This window comes from Sminthopsis crassicaudata, chromosome 1 (genome assembly GCF_048593235.1).
Source record: "Sminthopsis crassicaudata isolate SCR6 chromosome 1, ASM4859323v1, whole genome shotgun sequence".
Lineage (NCBI taxonomy): Eukaryota > Metazoa > Chordata > Mammalia > Dasyuromorphia > Dasyuridae > Sminthopsis > Sminthopsis crassicaudata.
The window spans coordinates 532,466,092-532,489,868 of NC_133617.1; the positions used below are offsets into that span (position 1 = coordinate 532,466,092).

The window sequence follows — 23,777 nt, forward strand, 5'->3', positions numbered from 1 at the left end:
AACAGAGTTAAATAAGGATGCAATCTTTTGAAAGATTTAGAAAAATACTTTAGTTTAAATAGTCATTGTAATTGAACTCATGTGGTATTCTTAACGTATACAAGAAATTTGACCATCACAAATTGTATGCATGGGTGAAATAAGCTAGGAAACATTTAGAAAGTAAGTGTTTTTTGTTTTGAGTGTATTTGCTAATTTTTAAGTAGAATTATTCAGTACACAGAACATGAAATAATAGAGATGCTGAACTTTCCAAAAATAATGAATGGATTGTTGGATCTCTTTGATTAGGAAGTTCCTATGGTTTATATTCTCTCATAAATTTGGATAGGGGGATCTACAAGGAACTTAACTTGCTTTCTTCTGACATTGTAAGGTTACGGAGCACCTAGCTGAGTATATTTCTTTGTAATGTGATTTTGTGATGCAGGGTATCTAGGGAAAAACACAACATTCATTCTCTTTTGCTACTGATTTATTTCTTTAATTTTGTCTGTCTCAGATTTCAAAGGAAGTCTAGTATGTTTGTTCTTGAATAACTTTAGCAAATCACCCAAGATTATAAAAATTTTCTCCCTAATTAACTGGTCCCAACCCAAAGTAAAACCATGGAAATTTCTTTGCAATTAGTTAAGATTCATATTTTCTGTGTCTGTCTTTCAAACTTTGAATCTGTAGATTTAGACTTAATCATTGTTAATGGCTATATTATTTATTAGCAATATCAAGTAACAGAGAAACAGATCAAGCCATTGTATAGTATTCAGCTTTTGCTTTCTTCAAACATTTTCTATGGAAATTGAACATTCATTAGCAGCATTGTGCTCCTTCATTTGCTAGTACTGGTGTTTGGATATTACATTCTGTAGATGCATTTTGCCATGTTTTCTTCCTTCTTTAAACAGACAACTGATATCGGGTGATTGATCCACAAATAAATTGTATAGTCTCTAAGATGAATTTCTAAAACATTTAATTTTTTAAAAGTCATATTTAGGTTATGTAGAGAAAAGCATAGAAAACCCTGGTGAAGCTCACAGCTAGAATCACTCTTTTCCCCTTCTTGCACCTTATTCCCATCATTTCCAAGTTCAGGTTGTTGAAAAAATAGAGATTTACATTCCAGATGTAAATTTTTCCAGCCCAATTCTGAGTGATGATTAAAAATTACTTTTGACTGTACTTTACTCTTATCCTCTAAAGCTTTCACAGTTCACCTCTGTTCATCTTCTTTATCTTTATCTGTTCTGCAGACCACATTTTTTCATGTTTCTCATCTTTCCAATAAATATCATCAATAAGATCTGACTTCTAGTTAGACATGGAAATAAGGAGTGGTAGATCTTATAGAGATTATAAAATTGAGTTACTGGAAGCATGGTGGTACCTTAAGTAGAAATAAACAAGGTAGGAATAGGAGTGGAATTCTGTTTTAGAAGTGTTGAATCTCTGCTCCTCGGGGAACTCTCTTTTTGTGATGCCTAATAGACAGTTAGTCTCATTGGACCAGAGCTCTGGAGTAAGATTAAAGCTTGATATATTACTTAAAGTCATCTTTATAGAGATGACAGTAGAACTCATGAGTGCTGATGAGATCATTTTGAGTGGAGGGAGGGGGCAGGGGAGAGACAGACAGACATTCAGGGATAGAGGCAGAATTTTAGTAAAATTTAAAAATAAAAAATAAAACGAAATGTAAAATCACCTTATTTTCTATTTTCTGGTCAAATTAGCCTGTTATTTCCATGTACAAGATGTTCCACTGTCTTTGCTAAGATCATATACTCTTCCATGTAGGCTTGGAAGGGATCACAGAAACCATCTGCTCTAACTCTTTCATTTTATAGATGAGGAACTAAGGCTCAGAGAAGATAAACTCCCCCTTTCTATTAAGGCACCTCCTTCTGTATTTTGAATTCTCTGACTTTCTAAAAGGCAACTCTAGTACTCCTTCTACTATTCTGATTCTCCTCAATAGAAAATAAGCCTCTTGAGATCTAGGAATGTTAAATTCTTGTCTTTGTCTGGCCCAATATAATAATCTCACTTTTAATAGGTGCTTAATAAATGTTAGTTGAATTGAATTACCTTAAATATATTCCTAATTGCTACTAGTTTAACAGAAGCTGTAATTCAGCCATCTTCCCTTGCCAGTTATTTTTCCTCATCCTGCCAGGAACTGGATTTTTAATTAAGCAGACCTCTAGTTCAAAGATTTTCTTTGAAATTCATTGCTTTATCCATGAAGAGAAAGGGAAGAGGGGAAAAACAAGGAAGGAATAAAGAACATTTTTATAGCAGGTGAGGCAAAATTCTATGACTTAGGGGTGTGGAGAGTAGGGGTGGAAAAGAAGCCTAGGAAGGGGAACCCCAGTTGATCATTTTACTCTCAGTTGGCATAGTGAACAAGAAGTTTGGTGATTTTTCTTTTTGCTTTATTTTTTATTTTTCAAATTTTGTTCAAGATCTGCCAGTAGTGATTTACAGAGGTAAAGCTGAAGCACAAAATATTCAAAAAGCTGTTTCTCCTCAAGGTTTTTAGCTGACTTAAATTAGGAGACAATTTTAGTGTTTCTTTGGGAAAAATTCATCTGAAAGAGTTGATTTCACTAATGTTCTCAGAACAGGAGAGAAATCTTGTTCCCCTCCTCCCATTTTCCCCCTCTCCTGCCCCCCCCAAAAAAAAAAAAAAAAAAATCTTCTAAGGAAGATAGCCATATTATACCTATTACAACAGGACTTAGAAAATGTCAAAATGCAGAGTGAATTAGCTCTCCAAGATAGGTGTATTTAATACTATTTACAGATCTGTGACAGGACAGTGTTCCTCATTTTCCGTTTTCTCTTACTTCAATCTTCCCTTTTCTTTGGTTCTTTTATATGGGATTACTGAGCTTAGGTATTCAAAAATCATTCAGCTCAGTCCAGCCAATATTTATTAAGTGCCCACTGCTTGCAAGACCTTGAAGATACCGAGACAAAGAACAAAGTCTTTGTGTATTGCATGGGATAGTGTATTGCATGCAACATATGTAAAGATAAATTAATAAAATGAAGACCATTTTAGAATGGAGATATAATTGAGAGATTGGGATTTGAGGAGGAAATATCACCAGAACTGAGCCTTAAAGGTGATCAGAAGGCTGAGAAGTGGAGGTCTAGAGAGAATGAATGTTATTTGGGGGTATTGAAAGAGATTATATCATGTGTGATTGTGGAGAGGCAGGAGATAGATTATAATATTTAGGGAATGGCTTGTAGTTCAGTTTGGGGAGTAAAGGAAAATTTAAGTCAAATTGTGTAACGCTTAAAAAATATAGTCTGAGAATTTTTTTTTAAAATACCATAATAATAAATAATCCATTGTAGTTTTTTGAGCAGAGAAATAACATAGTGAGACATGTGCCTTAGAAAGATGATTTTCAGTTGTGTACAATAGAGATTGCAGAAAAGTGGATGGTGACAGCCCAGCTCAGAGGCAGTTACAACACACTAATTGATAAGAACTTGAACTAGAGTTTTGGAAGAGGGTGGATGTGAGAGATGTGGATAGAAGTAAAATTGACAAGACTTAGCAAATGATTGGATATAGTGATGGTGGGGGGGAGGTTAGTAACCCTTGCAGAAATAAGTTTGGAGAAGGAGTGGGGTTTTTTGGGGGAAAGATGTTTGGTTTTAGACTTGTTGAATTTGTGATGCCCATAATACTTCTTATTTCAAAGAATAGCCTAGTTGGAGCAATTATGTAAACAACATGACATAGTGTGTAATTAAGAGTTAAATTATATAGGGCTTATGCCATTGTTGGAGGAATTGAGAGGTTGAGATCCTATGGGTTTGTGAGTAGTCAAGGATAGTGTTTTGGAGGATGTTACGACTTGAACAGATTCTCAAAAGATAAGTAGAATTTAAATAAGCAGTCAGAGTCAATCAGTAAATCATTTATTAATAGAATACTGTGTCAGAAATTATGCTAAGCCCTGGGGATACAAGTGTAAAACCTGCTGCAGTGTTGGGAGCGGTAGCACAGCCAGTGGTATAACATTTGAAGATGTGGTATTGGTCAAAAATATTTAGTCAATAAACATTTATTATACTTCTGCTGTATACCAGGCACCTTACTAAGCCCTGGAGGATACAATGAAAAGTAAAAGGCAATTCCTTCTCTCACTGAGCTCACATCTAATTGGGGAGACAGCATTAAAATAATGATATACAGATAAGATGTATACAGTACAAAATGAAGATAACATCAGGAAGCTAGCAGCATTAATGGGAGATTGGGAAAAGCTCTTTGCAGAAGGTAGGATTTTATTCAGGACTTGAAGGAAGCCAGGGAAACCACGAGATTTGGATGACAAAGGAGAGCGATTTTGTTTTGGAGGAAAGACAATGAAAATGTTGAGAACAGGAGATGGAGTTTGCCCTATGTGAAGAACAGCAAAAATACCAGGATTACTGTATGACAGAGTTTGGGGAGGAAAGTAAGCGGGAGAGCCAGATCATTTAAGAGCTTTAGCTGCCAAATAGAGAATTTTCTATTTGATCTTGGAGATGATAGAGCTCCATGGCAGCTGATTGAACAGAGGAGTGACATCAGATTAGTGCTTCAGGAAGATCATTCTGACAACTGAATGGAGGATGGTCTGAAGTGAGAGGGACTTTGAATCAGGCCAACCAACAAAAGACTATAGCAATAATCTTAGTGTAATCTGCTGCAGGGTGATGGCAGTGTCAGAGGAGAGTAGGGGACATAGTAAGATTGCAAAGGTGAAACGAAGAGAATTAAACAAATAATTGAGTTAAGGGAAGAGAAAGAATGAGGAATCAAGAATCACATACCTAGCTTGTGAAACTGAGTAAGATGACAGTGGGTTTTTGGATTTGTAGGTAATGAGAGGGACAGGAAAAATCAGCCTGAATGATATGGAGGGTTCATGCTGGAGGGTGAGGAGGGGGGAAGGAAAATAAGACTGAGAAGGAGAAAGGAGTGAAACCAGCAAAAGCCTTCAGTTTCATTCTAAATATTTTGGATTTTATCCTGTAAGAGAACCATGAAGGCTTCTTAAATAAGGAAATAGTTTTAGGAAGATTACTCTGGCGGCAAATGAAGAATGAATTAGAAAGGGAAAGACAATAAGTGTCCCTTAATGTAGATTTTGAGCCACATGGGAATAGTGAAAATAATAGGAAATAGTCTGTCACAAATGGGCTTGGAGACCTTTGTTCAAGATCTTTTTTTCATGTAGCCGCCCTAGGCTACCTCCAAGACACATGACTCTTCTGGGAAAAAGGGATATAGCTCTGAATGAGATGAGGTGAGATCTTTCAAGACAGTTGTGAAAATCGAGTAAGGCTTCATCTACTTCAGAGTTCGAGTAGGCCTGAAGGACTCTGAAGGGCATTGCCTTCCCCTCCTTTGATATCTCCCTATTTCATTCAAATATGGGCAACTATGTACTTATTGGTCAAGTTCAATTTCATGGGTAGATCTCGCGTTTAGAATGTAAGACTCTCAGCCAATGAGGATGAGGGTCAGTGGTGGGAGGGGGCGTTTTGCGTTAGGGATTAAAGGTGCTGTCCTGCCCACAGGAGGCGCTTCCTCTCTTCGATAGTCTACTCGAAGAGTGGGACGCCCTTCTCGCGAGAATGTACAATAAACTTTGCTTTTCTCTAGAGCTCTCTCCAGCTTTTTTATTAAATGGTGTTCCCTCACCATTTCCGTACCACACAGTTTGGGGGCTCGTCCGGGATCCTTTACTCGGTGAGTAAGTGAACTCCTGGGTGCTAGTGGGATGGCGCCCTGCCTTGATTCAGGCAGCCCGCCAGCGTCCAGGGGCTTCTCCTTGCTCCCTGACGTAGAGTGGACCCGAAGTGGAGAAACTCAGAGAAAAGCAACGGAAACTCCGTGGTGAAAATCCCAACCGGTTGGTGGAGGACAGATCAGTCAAGTAATTTGCTGCGCAGCAACCCAGAGGTAAGCGTCCTGTGAAGCCCCTTGAGTCTAGTTATAGGTTCTGGAGGGGGCTGTAGACGGTAGACAGGAAGAGAGCTAGGCCTTCCTGGGTGACTGGGTTAACTGGTGACAGTTAGCGTGTTTGGGCGTTTAGGAGTCTGTTAAACTCCTTCCAAATTCAATGGGTGTGGCCTAGTCCCAGCCAGCCCTCCCGGAGAGAAATGAGAAAAATATCAGAAAATACCGGTAGATATTCCCTTGGGAGATAAATTAAGTAATTGGAACAAACTGCCAAAATATGAGGAAAAATAAAAAGCAAGAAAAAGCGGATAAGGTATTGTTTTGTTGCAGACTGGGTGTGCCAAAAGGATTAAATGGTACCTGAAAGGAAGGACCTGAGAGGATTTAATTCCATTAGCCCTTCCAAGGGCCTTCGGGCGGGGAGGAGAACTAGGTCTTTTGAAGCAGGGGTCGTTTCAGCTGACCAGAAATAGCTGTTAGTAGATCCCAATTGGGATCAGAAACCCTGTACTTGGGGAAGTATGTGGGATTGAGCCAGTGAAGATGGTGGCTTCCTTCCTCTTCCTCCCACGTGTCCTGACTGCAGCAGGGCCACGTGGGCCAGGGGAAAGAAACCGCTATTTAGTGAAGTTCATTGTTTTAAATGTGATAGCAAAGTAGTTTTATATTATTGGGAATTTAAAGCTGTGTTTGGGATTTTAAGTTAAAACATAGGTTTTTAAAACAAAATGCTGGTAGCTTACTTAGGGGAGGTTGTGGTTGTATCTCCCTACTTAGATGGTATGTTAGCTAGAGATATTGGGTAATTTGTAACTGAGCTATGCCTTAAGTGTTTGTCAGCTCTGTTGGGCATGTATTAAGTTTTATGAAATTTGGGTCAGTTACGTGCAAACATTGAAGTGTAAAGTTTAAAAATATATATACATATATTTACTTAAAGACGGGACAGGAAAGATTGATTTGTAAAAGTAATTAATAGTTTAAATGGAGCTATGGTGGTGTGGGGGAAGGGTGACCACGTGGAGAGGTCCCTCCTCCCATTAAGTATAGTGGGTTTTTTTTTTTTTTTTTTTGTTAGTTTGTTTTTAATAACTGCACCTCCTTGCTGATTTAGATATTAATTATTTCTACTGTTTAAAGGAACAGCCTACATTTAGATAAAATCTTTTGGGACTGAATCTAATATTTATGGAGTTTTGAATTCAGGTATAACTGTTTGCATAGGTCGTTAAACTCCACCATCTGGAGGTGGGATGGTTAAAATTAGGACAGCTACCTGAAGTAAAACTGCCTTAAATCATGCCCCTGGTTTTTCCTCTTATGTTTGTAATCAGAGCCAAGTAGTCAGTGAGATATACAGTGCTAGGACCGCTCCCACTTTGCCTTTCTTTTTGAGACGAAGCTGGCAATCTCTGGAACCCCAATCCCAAGTTCCTGACTATAGATCTATATTCAGATGCGTTTTTCATGTCTTGCATGATCATGGTGGGGAAAGAACTTTTGACACTCAATCCCCTATTAAATATGCAGAGAAGATGAAATGAAGGGGTATTCAAGTTAGAACAATATTAAATCTAGAGGGCTGGGAGATGGCTCACAGATTCCATAGTGTTGAAACATGAGGCAATACTATTAGAAAAGAATGTTCCATAATCCAAGATCACGATTTTAATCCTGCTTCCTTTTTGTCCCCTGGAGAACAGAACTATTGCTGTATAAAACTGTGTGACTATTGCTATTTTGGGAAATTTACTAGTCTGTTGTGTATAATCTGATAATTTCTGTAAACAGGGGAGGGGAGGGAAACTGAGATTTCAACTGGTCAGAAAATTGGGAAAAACTGATGTCTTATTTCAGTTCAGGCATAATTGGAAACTACTTACTCTTTGCTTACCTCATCATTTTGGTTCCCTGATGAAGGACCTCGAAAAATAGACATAATTTGGGTACTGAATGGAACTCTGGAAAAGGTAAAAGATTTTTTTTCTTTTTTGCAGCGGACATCCAGGCTGCTTCTGGCCTGGATCGTTGTTAGAGCTCTATGCTCGGCACAATTCTTTTAAGAATTGCTGCGATTGACAAAAGGTCTCCTTTTGTCTCGCTCTCTTGTCTCTACAGATAAGGGAGAGGCTGCAAAAAGTTGAAAAAGCTCTTTACCTGTCCACTAGCTAGACACACCTGATTTTAGCAGATGCGGGGTTTGGAGAAGGCTGCAGAGACAAAAGGCCTTTATAGGGGACTCTAGCTGAAAATTTGCTAGACTAGGATTGGCTGGCTTATGTTTTAACTTTGAATTATTGTCCTGACTCAGTCCTGCCTCAGTTTCCTTGCCTCTTAGTTTTGCAAACCTCCCCCCCCCCCTGCCTCTTTATCAGAATACTTGATAAGACCTTATGTTTCAGAATAGCAGAATGTCTCTCCCATTACAAGTTAATGGGAATCTCTTAGCAAAACTTCTTGAATTCTCTTGTGTGGAATTAGACATTCTGTATATGATTGTATTTGCATTGGATGTTTTTAAAAACAAACTGATTTGTATGAATAATGTTCACTTATGAAAGATCTACTTGGATATAAACTCATTGGGACAAATTCCTTATTGTTATCAACACAAGGTTATGATAAATATTTGTTTAGAATTTATGTATGGTTCTTCTAGGATGGTAAATGGGAAAAGAAATGGGTTTATTAGAACTTCCACTTACCAAGGGCAGTCTACCTGCCCATTGGTCTGCTCAAACTTGTGAATTGTTGTGAATTGTATGCTTTAAATCAAGCGTTAAAATTATTGCGTGACCAAGATGGGAATATGTATACTGATTCTAAATATGCCTGGGGTGTGGTGCATGTATTTGGGAGGATTTGGGAGGAAAGAGGATATGTAAACAGTAAAGGTAAAGAACTGGTTCATCATACACTAGTCAGAGAGATACTAGAAAATATTCTGACTCCTATCAGATGGGAAATTCTTTTGAGGTAAGGGGAAATAGATTAGCAGACCGGGAGGCCAAGGGAGCCGGAGATCAGGAAATCTCTCATATAATGGCTTTGATACCTGTACTTCCCCCTAGTCTACCCTCTCCTAGTTTTACTCAGGAGGAAAAAGAGAAAGCCTCAACTCTCGGAGCAGTTGAGAACTCGGAAGGACGATGGCTCTTACCTGATGGCAGATAGGTACTGACCAAAGCAAGTATGAGGCAAGTCCTTCAGCAACTGCACCAGGGCAGCCATTGGGATGTCCAAAACCTGTGTGATGCTATACTGACAAGGTATGTTTCCCCCGGCCTATATACCATGGCTCGACAACTGGTGGACGGTTGTCTTGTTTGTCGAAGGACTAACAGGGCTGCCCAACGCCAGCTTCCAAAAGGGGGACGACCTCCTGGAATCAGACTATTCCAAAGCATCCAGGTGGACTTTACTGAGCTGCCACCAGTGGGTCGAGTTCTTGCTGGTCATAGTGGACCATCTGACCTCATGGGTGGAGGCATTCCCGTCAGGCCGAGCAACTGCCTCGACAGTAAGTAAGGTCTTATTAGAACAAATTATTCCTAGGTACGGAATGGTGGAGAGGATAGATTCGGGTCAGGGAACACATTTTTCTGCCCAGGTATTGCAGAATCTGATTAGGGCCTTAGAAATCACTTGGGATCTCCATACCCCTTGGCATCCTCCCTCTTCTGGGAACGTAGAAAGGATGAACCAAGAAATAAAACGGCAGTTGACTAAGTTTTCTTTAGAGACCCAACTACCTTGGACGAAATGCCTTCCTCTCGCTCTGGTTAGATCAGGACCAAGCCACGTAGAGATATTGGGCTTTCACCTTATGAATTATTGTATGGTCATGCTTTCCAGGCTTATCCTAAGGGAGACTGGGACCCTATTTTAGAAACTAAGGATTTGTTTGTTAAGAGATATGTTAAATCATTGCTGGAACATTTGCAAGGACTTCAACAAAAAGGGCTAATAGCTCAGACTCCTCCTCTAGGTTTCCCTGTTCATAGAATTCAGGTTGGTGATTGGGTGCTGATCCGTTCCTGGAAGGACGAGAAGCTGACTCCGTGCTGGGACGGACCCTACCAAGTGATACTGACTTCAGATACTGCGATTCGCACACCAGGACAAAAGGACCTGTGGCGCCACCTTTATCAGAGTGGACAGTTGAAGACAGGGGAGACCTCCAATTACATAAGAGGAGGGGACCTCCACTGAATGGGAACACTGATTCTGAATCCAGTGCATTGTAACTGTATGACTTCTCTTTCCTTACTTTGGGTCTCTTTGCCTGTTTGTGATTTGATATATTTTCCTTTGGGAAGTTCACCTTAACTTCACGGTGTTATAATAGTTGAACAGAACCAATTTCTCCTGCTCATGCAGAATATAGGGAGAACATTTAACTTATCGAATTGTTGGATCTGTGGTGGATCCCAACAATTGAACCAATGGCCATGGGTACCTGTCCCCTTAAGCCCAGCCTGGATCCTTAGCAACAGATCCCAAACTCATAATGGGACCGGTTTCCGGAATTGAGAAGAGAAACATCAGTGGTCATTGACAGAAGATAGGAAAGGGAACAACCTGCTCTAAAGGGTCATTATTGGATCTATGGTTTAACTGCCTATACTCACCTGCCTCCCAATTGGACAGGGAATTGTTATATTGGACTAATAAGGCCAAGATTTTTCTTTCTTCCCTAACAGGCAAACCAATATTTAGGGATTCAGTTGTATGATGATTTGGGAAGGGAGAAACGGAGTTTAGATACCTCCATCACTTGGACTGAAGATGCAAATGGTTGGGGTGAGGCCTGGCCTCCAGAAAGAATAGTCAAAGAGTATGGGCCAGCGACCTGGGCTCAAGATGGAAGTTGGGGATATAGAACTCCAATATACATGTTGAACAGGATAATTAGGCTTCAGGCAGTTGTAGAGATTATCACCAATCAGACAGCTGAGGCACTACATCTTTTGGCTGATGAAGCTACTCAAACCAGAGAGGCTATTTTACAACATAGACTTGTGCTGGATTATTTGTTGGCTGAGGAAGGGAGAGTTTGTGCTAAACTAAATTTATCCACATGTTGTATAAAGATTGGTAACAATGGTAATCTAGTGAAGGAAATCACTAAAAACATTAGGAAACTTGCTCATGTTCCTGTACAGACTTGGACCTCACTGTTCAATACTTCTTGATGGTCCTGGTTTGGGAAGCTGGTGGAAGCAGCTCCTTTGGTTTGGCCTTATAGCTCTTAGTGGTGTTATATTATTCCCTATCTACATCCCTTGTTTGATCAGATTAATAACCAGAATTGTCCAAAACTCATCATCTGGAATGACCAAGTTGGAAGAGAAAGCTGAAGGGTCTGTTAAATAGATGCTGTTAAAAGGGTAAGGGTGGAGCCGGTGGCCCAAGGCCAACAGGAATCAGAAGGAAGTGAGGAATTCATAGGGAATGTGAAATTATGTTACAAAAATTTGAAGAGATCTCAGTGTACAAAATAAGAGGAGGGACTGAATGAGATGAGGTGAGATCTTTCAAGACAGTTGTGAAAATCGAGTAAGGCTTCATCTACTTCAGAGTTCGAGTAGGCCTGAAGGACTCTGAAGGGCATTGCCTTCCCCTCCTTTGATATCTCCCTATTTCATTCAAATATGGGCAACTATGTACTTATTGGTCAAGTTCAATTTCATGGGTAGATCTCGCGTTTAGAATGTAAGACTCTCAGCCAATGAGGATGAGGGTCAGTGGTGGGAGGGGGCGTTTTGCGTTAGGGATTAAAGGTGCTGTCCTGCCCACAGGAGGCGCTTCCTCTCTTCGATAGTCTACTCGAAGAGTGGGACGCCCTTCTCGCGAGAATGTACAATAAACTTTGCTTTTCTCTAGAGCTCTCTCCAGCTTTTTTATTAAATGGTGTTCCCTCACCATTTCCGTACCACACAGTTCTGTTGCTATTTCTGAGCCCAATGTTCTCTAATTTCTAGTAACAAGTCAGCACCATTGAGAGCTTCTGGTGAGATCACATTGTTGATCTGAAACTCTTTGTGTGGTGAGTTGTTTAAGTGAGTTAAGTGGCTACTGGATATTATAGCCTGTTCCCATTTTCAGGATTCATCTTTTCAGGGCCAACAGCCAGGTTCATCTCAGCTGTCATTTCCTAGGTTATAAGATCTAGAATCACTACATGTACAAGGAGGTCTAAGAATTCCCTAGTTACCATATTCAACTATCAAAAGCCATGAGTAGGGCCTCTCTTCCTTTGCCCCTCCCTCCCTTCTCTCCCTCTTTCTCTGCCTCCTTTTCTTCTTTTCTGTCCTACTTCCCTCTCTTCTCTCCTTCCTTCCCTCCCTCTTTTCTTTCTTCCTCTCTCCCTCCACCCTCCCAGGATCCCTCTCTCTTTTCCTTTCTTTTTTCCTTTCTCCCTCCCATAATACCCTCCCTTGATAGCTTTGATTTCTTTGTGTGAAAACTACCTTTTCATATACTTCTTTTCCTTTCCTTTCTTGCTTTCTTCTTTCCTTTCCCCCTTCCATACTACTTTCCCCTGATAGCTTTGATTTCTTTGTGTGAAAACTGCCTATTAATATACTTGGACCATTTGTCAATTAAAGTTCTATTGGCTTTTAAAGCTCTTTATAGCCTAGCTCTTTAGGAAAACTCTTAGAGTTTTTAAAAATTGTGTTCTGTCATATTGCCATTCTCCTTACTTTTTGTTTAACCCCCCCCACCCCAAACTCCATCTTTTGTCTGTGTGTGTCTTTGTTCTGGCTATCCTTCACATCTAGAATACTTTTTCTCCTAATTTTTTCATCTTAGAATCCTTTAAGATTCAAATCAAGAGCCACTTCCTTCAGGGGGCATTTTATGAGTCTCCCCCAACTGCTAAGTTCTTCCCTTCAAAAGCTATCTTCCATCAACTCCCAGTCTATGTACATATTGTCTTCCCCAATTTTCTTATTTTACTTTCTGTTCTCAATGCTTTGCAAAATATATTGTATCTTCAAGTACTTAAAAACTTATTAGATTAAAAAAAACCAAAAACTAACATATTCATAAAGTACATTTCTAAACTAACTACTCAAGAGGTAGCCAGTTCAACAGACAACTGTAGTTTAGGTTACATGTCAGAATGAAAAGCTGGTATTATAAACCTTATCTTTTGCAGATCTACTAACTAAAGCTATTCAGAAAATGTAAAACTCCAGTTTCCAATTAGATGTGCCTAAATAACAGCTCAACATAAAGTATCCTATTTAGGAGCAATGATTCTCTAGCAAGTCTATAAGGAGAAGAGATGGAAAGCTTCACAATTTCTCTCTCATTGATAGATGTTTCACCTTTAGAGTTTATGTGATTATCTGTTTTCAATAATGTCCTGTCAAGATATTTGTCCTAAAATGAGTAGTCTAGGTTTTCTACATTATATGTGTTTTCAGTTTAACTCAAACTATTTATAAGAAAATCATCAAGTTTTAATACACTTCACTAGTGTAAAGAAAATCTCATTAAAGGAAACTTTTAGGAAGTTTCTTTGATTACAAAGAAACAATAACAAAAAAAGCAGGCCTCCAGAAATGATTCTTATTTAGTTAGGGCAGCAAATATAAATGAGTGGGGGTGAGGGAAGAGGAGGAAATCAAAGGTTAACAGTGAAATAAAATTTCACAGGTAAGCAAAGCATTCCCCATTAATGTTAAGCACACAGCTCATAAAACAAGGCATCTTAATGCTCCCTTGATGTACATATTATTATCCAAGGAGTGAAAGTACTTGCTTTCGGCTCTGCTACAGACACAGTATTAAAAAATATTATGAGATGCCATATTTGGTTCTGTGATCACCTACCTTCCATCCCCAGAAAAGAAAGCAGCAAGCAAGTATTAAAATGCTTGATATTTTGGTAATTGTGTTGAAATAATGTCAAATGTTAAATGATCTGCTATCAATTTTATTTTCCAAAACAGCTTTCCCTATTCTTGTTTTTAGGAAAATAAAAGTTAAGCCCAGGCACCAGAGGGATAGTGAAGAGAAAATCATTCCATCATGAAATGGCACCCATTTCCGCATTTCTGACCATTTGTTTAAATACTACATTGGGCCCTCTCTCTGGGATAGCATTAGCTTGCAAACTAACAATTCAATCATACTTTAAGCAGCCCTTTACTTTCCTGTTTAATGGGGGGGGGGGAACCCTAGTTACCATAGCAACTCACACATCACATAGTAATTAGAGAGTACCTAAAATTACCAAACTATATTTCTGACAGTGTTTTCTTGGGGAGATGTATAATGATAAACACAGATATGCTTCTTCCTATTATTCAATATTTTCCCTAATTATTTATTCTTCACTGCTGGCAATTCTTTTCCATCTAGTCATGCAAAAGAAGTTTTTAAATAAAAAATAATCAAGAGGCAAAGGAAAAAATGCTGATTAGATAATAAACAACATATAAACCCACCAATAATCTTATGAGTTGAGAAAACATTCACAGTGGATTTAGCTGAAATTAAACACATAGAATAAATAACATACAGTCAAAAACTAGTGTCAAATGTCCTTTAATCACATCCAAAAAGATTTGCTGTGAATTGAAGAGTTAGAAAGAAAACAATTGCTGAAAAATCTGGGTAAACTTTTTTCTTGTAACTAATCATGAAGAGGTTTAGGTTTTGTCAGGGAACCAAATGATGAGGTCTAGATTTAAGGAATCAAGGGTTTCTGGTGGTCAGGGAGTTAAATGATAAGGTCTAGTGGCAGGTTCGGGGTTCAGGGAACCAAATGGAGAGGTTTGGCTCCCCTGCAACCCCTTGGGATCAGTGCAAGGGTAAGGAGTTTTGGGGAACCCCCTTTTGGCCACTCATATTCTCTGTAAAGAAACCCAAAAGGTTAGACTAATAAAAGAGGTTTATTATAGGCATTGGGAAGTAAAGTAGTAGAGGAGTAAACTAGAGAAATCCCGACAGAGGCATAAAGTCTTGTTAGGGAAATAGGTGAAGATAAAGAGAGTGTAGCACCGGAAGAGAATATTATCCCAGCGGGCAGAGTTTGCTATGCCAGGAAGAAAGAGAGTTTCCTTGGCATTTTAACTCCTCTGCAAGGATTGAGCCCCAAGTTGGCTCTTTTTAAATTAGAAGTCTTTGGCTACAAGCCAAGCTGCTCCATGAGGGCTGGGCTAGGGGGTGGAGTTCCAAGTTGTCTCTTTTTATCTACAAGCTGGATTTCAGCTTGAGCTGCCTAGCCCCACCTGAATTGAATAGAAAATCTTCAATTGAATAGGGTTGGAATCTCCAGCTCCAGACTCAACCAGACCCACCCAGACCATAGAATGAAGCTGCTTGTACTCCAGCGGGGTCCCCACAATAGCAGCATTCAAGGAGAATTTGTCCTTCAAGGAGTATTGTAGAGTTTTGGGGTCCTTTCTTCAATCAGATCCATACATTTTATAGAATATTGTATCTAAAATTCATTTTATATCTGTCTGTCTAATCTATATGAACATTTTTCAGATTAGGAAACTGATATTTAGTGACTTGCTTAGAATTGCACAGGAATTGACAGAACCAGAACATAATCTTTTAAAACCATTTTTTCCCTTAGAATTTTACTGATTGATTAAAGTGAGATACTTTTATAAGTTACTGTCAGGTAACATGTAGTAACTTGGTACTTTTGAATGTTCATTCATTAAGCAAATATCAATTATATTGGAGGTAAAGCATTGTGCTTTATCTGGTTAAGTTATGAGGATGTTTTTATAAAAACCAAAACAATAGTCCTCAAGGTACAGGAGTTTGTGATATCTTATAAAGCAAATATAATGTGTACACAAACTACTTTAATTTACAATGGAATTTTTATTACATACCTACAAGTTTGTAGAAGTAACCATGCATTTTCCTTCAGTGAGGTACTCTCAGCCTTTGTGGAGGGGAGAATGGAAGTAGTGGGGGAGATAAGAACTCGAGTTGGGTTTAATCAATTCAGTTTTGGAATTTTAGCCTCGCATTTGTCTTGATCAATAAGTGACTGGACAAGCATAAGTTCAACTGACCTACCATATCCAGCCAACATTAAACCACTAGACTTTACACTCCATGCAACTTTCTTGGATAAGCCTGTCTTGTCATTTTTACTCATATATAAGCACCCCCCTCAACCCAAGTCCCCCCAAACCCTAGCCTCCAACTTTTTCTCTCAAAAATTAAACAACCATTACCATACTGACATTTTCATAGAAAGAGTATGTTATTTGATCTCTCTGTGCGCCAACTTACTCCTTCCTGGCCCTTACTCCCTTATGTTTGTGTTCTTCCCCCTCCCTATCTTATTGGAATGAGTGTAGTCTCTTTGAGGTTAGGAGCTATCTCACTTTTTATTTATAGATCTAGCACATAAAACATTCTTGGCACATAGTAAATGTTTTTATTTTTTAATTTATTTATTTATTAAGCAGCTGTTATGTACCTACCACTGTGCTAAATACTCAGATAAAGATAGAAAAATGTAATGTTCTTTATCTTCAGGGAGCTTATATTCCATTGGAAAGAATGGGGTGGAAAAAGAAACAACTAAAATATTCATCATGATTATGGAATTAAATAAAAAAGAAAGTTTACAATATTTGATTTGCTTCCTTCTTTTCCCTACTAGAGGCTAAAATTTATTGCCAATAGATTCTCAGAATTTGAGAGTTAAGAGGATTTCAAAGGCCATTTAGTTCAATTCATTCATGAAAGGAATACCCACTGTAGCATACCTACCAAATGATTGTACAGCCTCTACTTAAAGACCTCCAGCGAGGCCAATAATAACTCATGTTTAAATAATACTTGAAGGATAGCAAGGTACTTTTCCTTTAACAATATTATGAGAAAAAATAGTGCAAATGTTATCTCATTATTAGAAATACAGAAACTGAGGGGACTCTTAATGAAGAAAACAAGCATTTTTCAGCACCTACTATGTGCTAGACATCAAGCTAAGTGGCTTTTGATCCGCACAACACCCCTGGGAGATAGATATTATTCTTATCCTTATTTTAAAGTCAAGGAAACTGATGCATACAGATTAAGTGGATTCCTTGAGATTGAACAGCTATCAAGTGCCCAGTATTCTGTCTATCTTTGTCTATTGCAACACTTAGTTTCACCCAGTGAAATTATAACTAATTATAAATATGCAGCACTTTGAACATATTAAAAATAATTTTTATTTAATTATGGAATTACTTTAATTTAGAAAATTTTGAGCTTATTTTCATTTAACTTAGAAAATGCACAATATTTTTCAAGCTGCTGCTCAGAAGACTTTGTTGATTGTCATTTTCCCTAGATTGTTTTTTTGTTTTTTTTTTAGTAAGCTTAGAATTCAAGATGTTTAAATTTGAAGGGAAAAGTTTAGATAAAATTGTTTTGAAATGAGTTTATAGTAATCATTTTGTGTTTAAATGTTTCTCTAATTAATGTTGCTATTCATTTGTCATCCAGGTCAACATCCAGCCTTCAGAATGGCATCGCTCAATCCTTCTCCCACAATCCTGGCTTGGATTTATGAATAGAACATACCATGCAGTCTTTCAGGTATTTGAATATCTGTGGTCCTTTATATGTAGGAAAATGATACTTTGTCACTTTTCAAATTCTAGTTCAAATATTTTAAACAGCTCTTATTTGGAGAACTATTTTTGTCAGAAGTTTAATGATGCCTTTGAGTCACAGAATATTGGAGATGTGTGCAGTCTATCCTAGTCTTTAGAGATGTGAAGTAAAGAGCACTGGATTTATATTTGCGTGTCAAACCTTTTTAGTTGTGTGGTTTTTTTGGGCAAGGCTTTTAATCCAAATGAGCCTCATTTTTGTCTTTTATAAAATGGAGAATATAGTACTCATGAAAAGCAGCATGAAATTGTAGTGGAGTGGAGAGGGTACTAGCAGTCTGGAAATGGAAAGACTTTGTTCAAGTCCTGTTTCTGAAGCATAATATCATGATCAAAAATAAATCATAGTACTTCCACCCATATCTTATGTAAATCTTTTAATACTATGTATGATTCAGAGTGGGGGATTTACCATTTCTGTACTTTTCCACACTGATGATAAAATATTTCTGATTTATACATTGCCTCCTAAAATTTTGTGTTGCCTCTCTGAAGATTATTTTGAAGTATTTGCTTTTTAGACTAAAATGCATTATTTAAAAATAACTCTATCAGGTCTGTTCCAAAAGATAATTAGGAAAAAAAGGAAAATGTTCTAAAATGTTTATAGCAATTCTCTTTGAGATGGCAAAGAACTGGAAATTGCAGGGATGTCCATAAATTGAAGAATGACTAAAAATTTGTGGAATTTGATTGTCATGAAATACCATTGTGGTATAAAAAAATAATGAGCTCAGTGAGCTTAGAAAAACATGAAAAGAATTTGAAAGAGCAAGATGAGCAGAGCCAAAAGATCATGGTATACAGTAACAGTTGTATTGTTTTAAGAATAACTTTGAGTGAATAAATCATTTTTATTATCATAAATACCCAACTTAACTGTAAAGGATATATGAAGAAAGTCAATATCTGACATCCAGAGAAATAACTGATAAATCGAAATATTTATAGAATAATTTTACAAATATATCTATCTATCTATCTACCCACTCTTTTGTGACTAATGATAGTTATGTTCTAGAAAAGTGGAGCAAAGAAGGCAGAAAAAAAGTTATATGATAATTTTCTTATATATTTAAAAAGCAAGTTATACATAACAGATTTGTAGTTTCTTGTGCAATCTTTATTATACTGTGTTATGGAAATGCTTATTTTATAACAAATTAAAACAAAAATGAGTTATTTTTAATAACAATTTTCAGATTTTTTTTTTATTAGACCTCTGAGTTAATCAGAATGGGTGCCTGTAGAAGTTTTCCCACTCTTACTTCCATTTTAGGGGATTGCCAGTGGGCATAGAACTCAAATTAACCTGCCAGATGCTATGAGAATCCAAGCCTTCCTGACCATCCAACATTACTTAGTAGATGATCTTAATAGAGTTGCAATTTTAAAAGTATGCGTGCATATGTATGTATGTATGTATGTATGTATCTATCTATCTATCTCCTTCTGGCTAGTCTGTTGATGAGCCTCTCTGACCCATCCATACCTCAGCTGAATTTTTTGTCACAGAGGCTGTTCTCATGATCTCACTTGAAGTATCTCCTAATTGATAAAACCTTTTAGAGCCCTGGCACTGCTGCCCCCCCCTTACTTATTTGAGGAAAGGATAGCACATATCGATTATAGATGAAAATCATCAGGACCTGAGAGCATTTTCATCTAGTCCTCAATAAGTATCTTTTTATTGGAAATTTTAGAGGATTACCTGTTAACACAGCCACTCTTGAGGCTTTCTTTAGAGAAAAGAATCTAATGTCAATTTTACAATATTCTCCACCCTACTCCATCCTTAAGTAAGCAGTGTTATGCTATTTATTTTTGAATCTAATGACTTCTGGGAAAGAACATTTTGAAATGGCTGTTAGTGAGATTTTTATTCCTTTGTCATTTGGTGAATGGTAGCTTTGGATGACTAGTGAAGTACATATTCTTTGTTGTAGCTTTTTTTAAACATAAAGATTTACTTATTGAGGATCATAGATTTTGTCAGGGTAATGATCTTGTCTCTGTGCTTTAGTTTGAAAATTTTCATGAGTTACAGTGGCTGAAAAATATCATGATCCATATCATGATCCCTTTGGGCAATGAGCCTTTTAAATTACTTAAGGCTTCTTGTCAGGTAAAAGAGATACTTGATTGTTAGACTCATGTTTTAAGCATTTTTTAGGCTTTCATGAACCTGTATTTGTATCTTATGGTCTAAAGTTTGAGAACCAAGGGTTTCTTCGGTACTGTGATCAAACCTCAAGGTAGGATTTTAGTGGAGAAAGGAATTATTTGGTTTAAAAAAAAACAATAATAATAATATGATTTTAATAAATAATAAATGCTTGTTGATTGAAGCAAATCTTTTCTCCACTAAAAAGTAGCCTGGTAGCTTTCATTACCCTAGAACAGCTGAGTCAAGGTCAAATAGAGAGGGGGCCATTAAACTATTTATAAGGATATCTGCAGACCACACATCAACTTAAGACCACATTAACATTAGCTGTGTTATAATGTATTTTAATTTATTTCATTTAATATTTCCCAATTACATTTTAAATTGGTTAGGCTGATCTTCATGTTTGACACTTCTGCCCTAGACAATTTTCGTGTCACGAATACGTGTATCTTGTCATTTTGCCCTAGATGTCTTACTTGTCAAACAAGCAACAAGCATAAAATGTTAAAAGTGATAATCATGTTTATGTTAAAGAGATTTTAAACTGAAACTATCCTTTTATTTTGTTCCCCTTAATCTTTTTTTTTTAATGGTTTCTGTCATAGATTATTAAATTCTTGTTGAATGGTTGTTTGATACTTTTGGTTACTCTCCTTTTCTTATCTGTAAATTATCCATTTGTGGTCTATATCAGTTCCCATTGATTTAATTATCATTGATAAATGACTCTCAGATCTTTATAGCTAGCCTCTCTTGAACTGTGATTCCACATCTCCAACTCTGTGCTGGACATTTCCACTTGAATGTTGGCTCAAATGGAATTCATTGTTTCTCCTGCTAACCCTATCAGTCTCTCCAAACTTCCATATTTCTGTTGATGACATTGCAGGGATGTTAGTCATTGAAGTTTGCAATCTCTTTCTTTCTCCTCCACAAGGTGTCTCAGTGAATTGGACATTGAGCCTGGAGTCAGGAAATCTTGAATGCAAATGTGATCTCAGACTCTTTAATGCTGTGTTACCTAGGGCCATTTAGTAGGTCTCTGCTTGCCTACCTCAGTATGTAAAATGAGGGAACAATAACACCTACTCTTCAGGATTGTCACAAGGTTCAAATGAGATCATATTTGTAAAGTATTTAACATAGTATATGGCATCTTTTTTCCTTCCTGTTTTCCCTTTTTTCTCCCACATATTCAGTCAGCTGCTAGATCTTTTAAATCCTCTTTCTCCAACTTCCCTTACCTCTATCTCCTTTTCTCCTTCATATGACCACTGTCTTAGTCCACCTCTTACGTTGATTATCAAAGTAGCTTAATTAATCTACCTATTTCTGCTTCTTTTACTTTATAATTCATCCTCCACATTCATGTTAAATAATATTCTTATGACCCAAATCTGACTGATACTTCATTGCTCAACAATCTTTAGCAAATTCCTATAACTCAATCTGGCATTGAAGGGTTTTTTTTTTTTAATTAAAGTTTTTTATTTTCAAAATATATACACGGATAATTTTCAACATTCACTCTTATGAAAACTTGTGTTCTAATTTTTTTCACTCTCTTTCCCTCACCCCCTCTCCTATATGGCAAGTAATTCAATATATGTTAAATGTGCAATTCTTCTATACATATTTCTACAAATATGCTGCACAAGAAAATTCATATCAAAAAAGAAAAAAAATGAGAAAGAAAACAAATGGCATTGAAGGTTTTTTACAGTTTGGCTCCTCATCCACCTTTGTTGGATTTTTTAATATTGTACCCTTTCATGTCTTAAATGCTCTAGTTAATCTGAATTATTTGTTCTTTCCTTCCCTCCATCTTTGCTTCATTTTCATCTCTTCCTCTGTGTCTTTGTACTTTAACATACTTAGGATGTCTTCATCAACACCCAGATTCTTTTAAGTTTCATAATAGATCTTGTCCCTGGGAATCATTTTCTAATCTCCACCCTTCCCCTAAGTTGTTGCTTCTTTTTCAAATTCCCTGTATTTTTATATGCATGTATAGTGTACATTGTATTGCCTTAGCAAAACATAAGGTTCTTAAGAACAGACACTGCTTTTTCATGTTTGTATTTCCATCGCTTTAGACTTGTTCAGTCATTTTAAAGTTGTGTCCAATTCTTTGTGGTCCCATTTGGCATTTTCTTGGTAGAAATATTGAATTGGGTTGTGTTTTCATCTCCATCTCATCTAACAGATGAGAAACTGAGGCAAACTGGGCTAAGTGACTTGCCTAGGGTCAAGCATGTGATGCTGAATATGAACTCAGGAACATGTTTTTTCTGATTCCAGTCCACTTCTCTATGCACTGCACATATAGATGCCTTCACCTTACACTTGGTGAGACATTTAATTCTCATTGAATTGAAATGAATTAAAATCTGGATTACTTAAATCAAAGGAAGAGAGGCATGGTGGGCAGAAATGTATTATAACATCTTGCCAAGAACAAATAATTCTCCAAAAGTAGTTTAAACATTTTTGTCAAATTGATGTAAAAAAAGGAGATTGACTGGTCATGTATCTAGCCTGAAGGTTAATATATAAGCTGTGTGTGTGTGTGTGTGTGTGTGTGTGTGTGTGTGTGTGTGTGTGTGTGTGTGTGTGTGTTGTATTGAAATCCTATATAACATGAATAGACCTAGGCACCAATATGTTGAATAGAGGATTATAAACAGAGGTAAACAGAAGTTTGAAGAAATGAGAAGTAGAGGTGGGCTATTAATCTGTATTGTCAAAGATTATCCATGTTGATAAATCCATACATCCATTCAAGTATTTTCTATCTCAGTTGTGAATATAGAGCTCAGGGATTTAACATTATAATTTCTGATTTATCTGCCTACCCTGTAACTTACCATTTTTTATTATTTTTTAACCTTATCTAATCCACTTTTCACTATTTCTAATTCTCATCTGGGTCAGTTGAGATAGCAACCCACATTATATTTCAGTGTGTTTCCCTAAGTGCTATTAAATCATTTGCTGGCATTATCATTTATAAACACATTTGTTATTATCTTCCTATCAGTTCTATGTTTCTCTTTTTATTATAGGTTTATACAATTCTCCCTAAAAGAAAAATAGAAAACCTGACATTATAGGCATTGCATTTTGCAGTTAAATAACAGCTATTCAATTTGTTCATTTTTTCAGCAATATATTATATGCTCTATTTAGGAGCACAGAGCCTTGCAAATAATAGGGAGTTCATAAATGGTTGTTGAATGTCAATGAATGACTTTCTCACCCTAAATGTCTAATGAATTTTACAAAAGATACTCACTAATGTTCAGTTTTAATTTCATAGTAATTCAGATAGCTTAAAAAAATTACTGAAGTAGATTGATGTTTATATACTGTGCCCTCTATTTAAAAGTTTTATTGACATATTTTGTTGTTACAGAATTTTCATTTCTCAGTATGTATGTGTATACATACACATACACACACAATTAGTTGGCATAGTGGACAGGTTGCTGATGCTAGAGTCCTGAATTTAAATCTGGCATCAAATACTTACTTGCTGTGTGACCTTAAGAAAATCATTCAACCCTGTTTGCCTCAGTTTACTTATGGGTAAAAATAAGCTGGAAAAGGAAATAGAAAAGTCCAGTATCTTTTTTGAGGAAGAATTGGTCACAACAACAACAAATACACACACGCACGCGCACACAACCACAAACACATACACTCTCCCTTATCTAATCCAGTAAAAATTTCCTTTTAAAAGAATTTAAGAAGACAAAAAACATTTCTATAAGACTAAACAACAAATGAGGCTATCCTGATAGCAGGTACTATCTCAGAAACGAATGAATGGAGGCTCATTTTTTTCATCTCTTTTGGGATCAGAAGTTTGGGAATTATAATTGAGCAAGCAAGCAACAATTTATTAAATGTCTTGCTATTTTCCAGGCATTGTACTAGGAGCTAAGGACACAAACAAAAAAGAATGAAA

General features: G+C 37.0%; 1 protein-coding gene across 6 annotated transcripts in view; it reads left to right on the top strand.

Annotated features, from left to right (window-relative positions):
- FOCAD (focadhesin) overlaps positions 1 to 23,777 on the top strand; it is a 369,886-nt gene that overhangs the window by 252,465 nt on the left and 93,644 nt on the right. For all 6 annotated transcript variants that reach the window (XM_074281856.1, XM_074281859.1, XM_074281857.1 and 3 more), the window contains one exon: positions 17,468 to 17,560. In XM_074281856.1, coding sequence (XP_074137957.1) covers positions 17,468 to 17,560 — 93 coding nt within the window. The remainder of the gene's footprint in view (positions 1 to 17,467; positions 17,561 to 23,777) is intronic.